Source organism: Xenopus laevis, chromosome 3S, assembly GCF_017654675.1.
Source record: "Xenopus laevis strain J_2021 chromosome 3S, Xenopus_laevis_v10.1, whole genome shotgun sequence".
NCBI classification, from domain to species: Eukaryota; Metazoa; Chordata; class Amphibia; order Anura; family Pipidae; genus Xenopus; species Xenopus laevis.
In genome coordinates, this window is record NC_054376.1 from 49,088,490 (window position 1) to 49,097,425 (window position 8,936).

Sequence of the window (8,936 nt, forward strand, 5' to 3'; positions counted from 1 at the left end):
TCTGTACAGTGCAAAAGAAATCCTTGGCAAATTTAAATCCTGTCATCTTAATTGGATGCGCAGGAAATAACTGTCAGTATCGCTTTCCAAACAAGACTAAGATGTCTTTATTGGTGTGGTCAATGAAAGCATAAATAGGGGATGGTGTATTTATGCAAAGGAAACACGTACAGGGTGAAGACCTGTTAGCAGATGCCCAACAATAATCATTTTCTAAATGTTGTTTCTGTGTAAGATGCCCTTCTATATTGGTAATACATATCTTGGTATCACTGACATAGATATAGAACTGCAGGGAATTCTTTCCAGTTCATCATCTTATAGGGATCTTATTTATATAGACCTAAGTAATCCAATGCCATCACTTGTATCATCTATGTTTATGTAAGCTTCAGGTGTTATGTAGTCTAGCAGAGATAGGAAGCTCTACCCTGGAAATCCCTGTCATTATATTGGGAATGAAAGCCAAAGGAGGTTTTCATGGGCGAGGGGGTTTCACTGGATGAGGGGGTTTCAACATAATATTATAATCTTTTCTCAGGAGCTGGAAGACCTCAGGAAACAAAGCGAACTCCTTCCCCAGCTGATGGCAGAGTGTGAATCTATGACTGAAAAGCTTCAGGTACTGAGATGTGTATGATATGTTATGGTACTTGTTTCCTTAGCCGAAAGCTGGGAGATCTGATTCAGGAACTCCACGCACTGCTGATTACCACTTCTGCAATCTTGCAGTACATTAAAGCATTATTGAAGTACAAAGAGATACAGTAAGGTGCCTATTTATTATATTGTGTAACAAATGGCATTTAAATGCATAACTGTGTGCTGTAATACCAGGCTTTGTAGTGGAAAATCCAGCATATTTATCACTTCTCCATTATTTATAAAAGCAAGTAGTGATGGGCGAATTTGGTGCGTCTTGCTTCCGCTAAAAATCCACTAAACGGCACCGGCGTCCGTTTTTGGGGAAATTGCGCCGGCATCCAAAAAAACATTTATTTTTGGATGCTGGCGAATTTTCGCTGTGGTTTGCGAATTCGTGCCTGGCGAATAAATTTGCCCATCACTAAAAGCAAGGTATAAATGTCATTCCTGTAACTTGTTGAATGCAATCTGTGTTTGACACATGTGCACTGTTTAACTTTACAAGATGCAGGTACTAGTAGTACAGCAGCAAAATGGCTACCTCATCCATTCGCAGACCTGTCTATTGGCATTCCTGTAGCTCAGCGTTACTTTAACTCCATGGAATTGTGCTTGCCACACGCAACATTTGGATGAAGTACTCATTATTTCAATGTTCCTGAAGTGCATTAAAGGAGATTGCTACAGAAAACTGCTATATCATGCAGGAAAGAAACTGCAGCTTCAGCATTTTTAACTCACCTTTGCATGAAAATATTTATTTTGCAATGCAAGAGAATAGTTTAAATAGAACAGCAATATGCTTCCTAGCCTTATTTTTCCTTCAACACATTAAAAACATAGTTAAACTGATTCCTTATTTTTAATTGGACAAGAAGCTCCTTTGTTTCATCCACAATTCCTTCAGCAGTATATCTTACATACACCTCCTTTATCTGCTGATTGGCCATCCTTCCAGTCTTCCTTTTCTGTATGTAGCCATCTGTTCCTTAATCTTTAACGGTCTTGCTTAATAATTTAGCAGCGGCAGGAGAATGTGACTTTCAATTAATAAACTAAAGGGGTTATTGAACCTAATTCTGCTTGAATAGATCATGATCGGGCTTGTTCATTTTATCATTATGGAGAATTCTGTTACTATAAATACTTTTAGCTTTTTATCATGCGGGTGCATAATTTCCAATCGTCTTTCTTCTGCGTAGCTGCTGCCATGTAGTTAATTATAACCTTCAAACCTATTCATTTCCTTTTCTCAAAAGGTTTACGGCTGACTTCTATTTGTATATGTACACCTTATTCAAGCTTATTGAAAGTCCCTGCCACATTTAAGGGAAGACTGATTTATACTGTGATTGCGCCACTGCAATCAAAACAGCACTTAATGGTGCAAAGGCCAACTGACCTGAACCTTGCAATGATTGCAGTGTGCTTATAGTTATCCTCTAGTGAGAAAAGAACTGGCATCCCTCAGGAACCGATGGCATGTCATTAACAGAGTGAGGGTGATAAGTCATAGAGCTTTACTTTAAATAGCTTTAAATACACCAGATTTGTTCATTACCAGCAATGTGACCTTAGCCTTTAAGCAATGTTCTCTATGGTGTGCTCTCATGCGTGCCCACACACGCAGTGCACACAACAGGACAGTGCACACAACAAATTGTGGTGTACACAAAGAATTTTGTATGAAAACACAAAATTTTGTATCAATTCTGACCCAAGCACACAGTTTTTAAAACACAAGTTAAAAATGTGCACACAAAAGAATTTTTTTGCACACATATCCAAGAAGGAATTAGAGGGAACATTGGATGGATGATACCTCTGGTAGCAATGCAAGGGGAAAGGATCAGTGTTGTTAGTGGAGTACCGCAGGGCTCTGTACTAGGTCCCTTGCTTTTCAACTTGTTTATTAATGACCTGGAGGTGGGCATTGAAAGTACTGTTTCTATTTTTGCAGATGATACTAAATTGTGCAGAACTATAGGTTCCATGCAGGATGCTGCCACTTTGCAGAGTGATTTGTCTAAGTTGGGAAACTGGGCAGCAAACTGGAAAATGAGGTTCAATGTTGATAAATGCAAGGTTATGCAATGGCAGTGTGTTGGCAGTTTCCTTAAATGAGAAGGATCTAGGGGTTTTTGTAGATAGCAAGTTGTCTAAGTCTGGGCAGTGTCATTCTTTGGCCACTAAAACAAATAAAGTTCTGTCTTGCATTAAAAAGGGCATTAACTCAAGGGATGAAAACATATTTATGCCTCTTTATAGGTCCCTGGTGAGGCCTCATCTGGAGTATGCAGTGCAGTTTTGGACTCCAGTCCTTAAGAGGGATATAAATGAGCTGGAGAGAGTGCAGAGACTAAGTGCAACTAAACTGGTTAGAGGGATGGAAGACTTAAATTATGAGGGTAGACTGACAAGGTTGGGGTTGTTTTCTCTGGAAAAAAGGCGCTTGCGAGGGGACATGATTACACTTTACAAGTACATTAGAGGACATTATAGACAAATAGCAGGGGACCTTTTTACCCATAAAGAGGATCACCGTACCAGAGGCCACCCCTTTAGACTAGAAGAAAAGAACTTTCATTTGAAGCAACGTAGGGGGTTCTTCACAGTGAGGACAGTGAGGTTGTGGAATACACTGCCGGGTGATATTGTGATGGCTGATTCAGTTAATGCCTTTAAGAATGGCTTGGATGATTTTTTGGACAGACATAATATCAAAGGCTATTGTGATACTAAACTCTATAGTTAGTATAGATATGGGTATATAGAATTTATGTGAAAGTAGGGAGCGGTGTGTGTATGGATTCTGGGTTTTCATTTGAAGGGGTTGAACTTGATGGACTTTGTCTTTTTTCAACCCAATTTAACTATGTAACTATGAAAGCACTGGAGCTATGGATGCAGGGGCTGCATGGCAAGGGATTCAAATGACCAGCAGCCAGGTTACACTGGTTTTTGTTTAGCGATTGGCAGAATCAGATGTAGCTGTGATTAGGTGAGAAGGAATACTGTATATAGTGTATATTTTACAGCACCAATACACTGTAGGTCTCACAGTTTATATATAACTGGGGCAAATGGAGTCTTGCCATATCTGTGATAAGACTGTAATTTATCAGCCTCCCCCCCCTTTTAATCATATCATATCGAGCTGGCTTACTGTGCTTTTACTTGCTTTGGGTGCCTGGGGTAGATACAGTTTTACTGTCATTTTTATATAGTTGTTAATCCACAGCACCTGCAAATATATGTTAGAGCACCTGCACAATGTCACTTGCAGTTTCACAGCACTCAGATTGTGTATCACTTGGGGTAAATGCACGGTCATCATATCTGTGCATTTATACAGAATTCAGCAGCCCCCAAGATTATATCATACAGGGCCTTCTTACTGTAGCTTTTCTTTTGTGTAGTGGGGGCAGATGTAGGTTTACTATATTTATATTAAGCACCCCCTGGGACCTGCACAATATTAACCTTCATTTCCATAGACCGTAGCTTTTTATTTTCTGGACATAAAGCAGTTCCACCATAATCAATAGAACATTTGATGAGCATCTAGCAACCCCTTAAGAAAACACATTAAACCTGCTCAGTCTGTTGCACTGCTAATTTATTTATTTAGGTTGGAATTGCTTAATTCAGTTGCCATTTATTACCTTTCATGGAGTATATTGGCACGGTAAGAATAGGTCTGTTACCTTTTTGTTTTGGTAAACCGCTTCCCCAAAAAAAATAAAAACAAAAAACCTCCCATTTGTTCCCTTTGTGCCAGTTGTCACAATTGTGGCTGGTGTTAGTGGGATTCATGATTGAATTTTTTCTTCGAGTGTGCAAACCAATTATATATTACAAGTGGTGTTAATGGGATACAGGCTAAGTTGACCTGGAAAGGTGAGTACTGTGGGATCATTGTCAGGTAAGGGTTTATGGGAGTATAGCTCATTGTCACAGCCTGGCAGCAGGTCCCTGACAATGTTAATAGTTTGTTTGCAGTCCCGAGTTTAGCAAATGCCAATTTTGTCAGTGGGACATGGTTGGATGTTTCTTCTCTATGGGTCACTGGGAGGTGTTACGTTACATTGATATACCTTGGTTAAAGCATAGAATCCAGCGTACTCAACATGCTGGAAAGCACAAGGGACTGGTGGCCTGGTACTATGGATCCTGCATATGTTATGTTACACTGGATATAATAAGATAACATAGTACAGCAGCTAACACATTTAGAGACTGCATCTAAGGTAAAGCAAATGCATAGTTGGTAACTTGTTAAAATGATCATCTAACTAGCAGGAATGCTTTTGCACTTACTACTGCTCTGGTTAGGGAATCCCTAGGTAGGTTTTAGTTCATAGTGTATTAGGAAAGCTGGTGTTACATGAAGTGGGGCGAGCAAGGAGTAAGGGTACAAGAAAGCGATAAAACGAATAGCCCCATCCCAGTCATGACAAAGATATCAGAAGGGATTTGTTTGGTCTGGCATGGCAGTTCACGTTGCTTTAACTTGCCCAACCAATATATATCCACAGGAGGGGGCTGGTAGTTACGCACGGTCATTGTTTATTTTAAACATATTTCAACAAAAATATTTACACCATAAGGCTATTGGCCAGTTTTATTCCATCCTGGGGTACAGTATGTTATGGTAGGGATGAAACCAACTGAAGGTTTTCAGTTGGGCTTCTTGTGGCAGTAGGACCTTGCCAGAGTACTGCACATGTAAATTTAGAAGAGAGAGAAAGGGTTCTCTCCTGTGACTGCATGGTGGTTTGATTGATACAGATGCTGCTACTGTTTGTGCTAGGTGGCAGCCTGCTTGGATTTCCTATCTGCAGATTCAGGACCGACAGTTGGGGGCAATCCTCTCTGCAGGTAGAGGCAACCTAATAGTGGTGGATATAATGATATAGGGCTGATCTCAAGTGAGGAACGGCAGAGCATATTAGCGATCTACTATGGCTTTAGAATATTGCCTTGGGGTGAGGCTGGCAAGGTCCTATTTATATGATAAAATGTGAATAAATGTTGTGGCCATTTTACCCCTTTTCGGACTCCTGGTGTTTCATTAAGGCAGTGTTCCCCAACCAGTGGCTTGTGAGCAACACGTTGCTCACCAACTCCTTGGATGTTGCTTCCAGCAGCATCAAAGCAGGTGCTCTCCGCCTTTTTTTTTTTCATTTGAATGTGGCTCATCTGTAAAAAAGGTTGGGGATCCCTAAATTAAGGTATGAAACAATGGGGTTCAGTAGGAGGGATCAAGGTGAAGGGTCAAATTGAGGAGTCCCTTTGTCAAGTGTGACTGTGAGATCTGAGGTATAGCAGTAACAAATGGAAACTATAGTAGCAGTGGCATATTGGTATAGTAGGAGGTAGCTTCATATCAGTATTGTGAGGAGATACTGGGGGTTTTACCTTGGACAGTTTGACTTGGAATAACAGCATATGCAAAAGCATTTAGAAGGCATTGTAATGAGATACTGGAAATCTGCTTTATGGTGGCCATATTCATACACCCCTCATTGACCTAAAACTGTCAGGCATGTCAGAACTGATTTAAGTAAATCATTACGTTTACTTCATGCAGTAAATTAGCTCAATCTGCTACATAAAGTTTAAGACATACTAGGCATGTTTGTGACTTTAACATACTCCCAAGTATAATGGCAACCTTTATAGCTCAATAATGCTGACATTAAATAAGGCATTGCTTTTTATCTTGTGTTGCCACATTCATTTTATGGAAATATAAACTGAGATGTGAAATTCCTGACATACTACCAATGCAAATCAATTGTGTGGATGGGGAATATGCCTGGAAGAGGATTTTATTACAGAAAATGCTGAGAAATGGTATATGATACGCTGGTGTTTGCCTAATTGCCGGCTGTATGATATAGCAGCACAGGTTGAGTTGCTGACATCAGCACAGGAGGCACTCAGGAGGCCTTCTCCCCTATGGAGGCATATTAGACGTTGTCATGGCATGGTAATGACTGTGACTTTCTTTCCTCTTTTCTTGGCTCAGCTTTACACTGCCCTGGGCTCCAGCGGAGTGTAGCAAAGCAGTTTAGGCAGCTTAAGAGCTAATCACCTGGTATCAGGGCAGCTACATCCTATAAATAAAGAGGCTGTTCTTTAAGTCACACACAATAAAGATGACTACAATGGTTCAAAAATGAGTTACAGCAAAGAGTGTCATTCAGCACAGGGGAAAAAGCAAATCAGTTACACATGATTGTTTGGTTTTGGAAGTGTATATATTATAAAAGACTGGAGCTTGCAAAGGTATTGCTATTAAACACAACACTGAGTTTAATATTTCTATCAATGCCAACTAAAGTTACAGGAAACTCGGGCTGCCTTCTGTGGCTATGACCATAGGGCAGATTTTAAGGTAGGTTAGAAAGGGTATTTGTTTTAGGTTCCCGCATTTACAAGAGCCCCTCAGGGGTAAAGAGTATAAATAAAAGTACACAAGGCATGTTGTGTAACAACATATATTTTTTAATATACATTAATGCTGTCAAACAAGTACCAAGAACTGTAAATTTAGGGTAGCTCATGAACCCTTGGGGTTTCAGATCGATCTGTGTTGTTCTCTTCCCCAGACAGAGCTGATAAATAAGTGACTGTTTATAATTCAGCTCACCATTAGCCCATGGAATTAACCAGTGACACCTTGGAGTTGTCTGCCAGCATAGTAGCTATAACATACCATAGTTGTACCATTCTATTACTGCTCTTCAGTGGAGTCAGTCATATACAGTATAGTGCAGGACACTGTTTTTTGGTCTTTGTGGGCTCAGTCCCTTATTGTGGCATGCAAGCATTTGTATGGGTCCCAATAGCTCATACAATTGTGTTCCCCAGCACAAAAGTAACATTTACCAATTTCGTTAAATCTTAAAACGTAACTTTTGCTACATCTCCCTTTCCAGGATGCCGAGATAAGGAACCAGGAGCTGGAAGATAAAGTAAGGACTCTGAGAAAGGACATGGACGAGAACCGGCACAGACATGGCCACTTGAAATTGGAACTCAAACATTTTTTGAATGTATTTGATGGCAAAATGGATGACTTGCATGAATTACGTCAAGGACTTTCCAAACTACAAGTCGATAACTAGGCTCACGAGGATTGTTTTCACATGGTAGGGTGTGCGGGCCACTTGAAATACAGGGTTCGAGGATGCTGTGCTCACTTTGAACCTTTTATATTACATGCAAATTGCTGGGATTTTACCCTTTTTTTTTTTTTTATTCAGATTGGCAACCAATAGCTGCCTGAAACTCTAAAGCCATTTGTTTCAATTACTACAGAATTTGTTTAGGCTTAGATATAGACTCAGTGTAATGTGTAACCAAACAATCAAAGTAATGGATAGGACACCAATGTGGCATGGCTACTGTCTGGTAATAGTTCCGGTCACAGCACATATTTCTTGCAGAGTAAATGAAACAGGTCAGAAGGTCTGTGGAAGGGCTGCAGATTGGTAGGCCCCAGTGCAAATAATTTTCAGCCATTGCTGTAGGGAAAAGAGAAATAACAAAGTGCCCCTATCGGATATGGGCCGCAGTGAAGCACCGCCTTCTGTAATAAACACAGTTCCACCTTGAATCTACACAGCTCCCTATAGGAAGACTAGAATGATGGTGCTGCAATAAATAAATGAAGCACATAGCAGGAACATGGTTAATTTACTGTTTCAGAAATACAAGTAATACACTGAATGGGGCAGATGCCATAAACACTATTCATCTTATAAGTGACAAGGTTTCCTTCTGAATACCAGGGGTCCTTAACCTTCAAGTCTGATCCAAACACAGGATACCATGCTCTTAACGCTTCCCTATACTACAATGACATTTCTTCCTTATTTAATTTGTGAAATATTACACAATTTATACTTCTAGTATTTTTACATCTAAACTGGTGCAAAGCTGACTAATTTAGTTCCGTACTAGACACTGTGGTTAAAGTAGATATAACTATTCTTTATGTCCTATTTATAATAAATTGTCTCTTCCATGTTTAGTTTGATAATTAATGATGAGGGTTCCGTTATTTTTTGTATATCTCCATCTGTACATACCTAGTGTTGAATATATCGGAATCACCCAGAGATATTCATGTTTTTGATACTTGTATTCACCAAGGTAGAGTTACACTGATCAGAAATGTTAATATAACACTCTGTTCATCAAACTTTGCATTCATCGAGGAATCTTCCGTTCCAGCTTTGCAGACCATTGGAATCCAAGTTGTCATGTTTTAAAACTAT

At 39.8% G+C, this 8,936-nt stretch overlaps 1 protein-coding gene across 1 annotated transcript in view; it reads left to right on the forward strand.

Moving 5' to 3' along the window:
- Window positions 1-8,936, forward strand: part of homer2.S (homer scaffold protein 2 S homeolog) — a 75,816-nt gene extending 66,880 nt beyond the window's left edge. Inside the window, exons 8-9 of the mRNA XM_018255388.2 lie at window positions 542-622; window positions 7,593-8,936. Of these exons, the coding sequence (XP_018110877.1) occupies window positions 542-622; window positions 7,593-7,781 (270 nt within the window). The 3' untranslated portion in view covers window positions 7,782-8,936. The remainder of the gene's footprint in view (window positions 1-541; window positions 623-7,592) is intronic.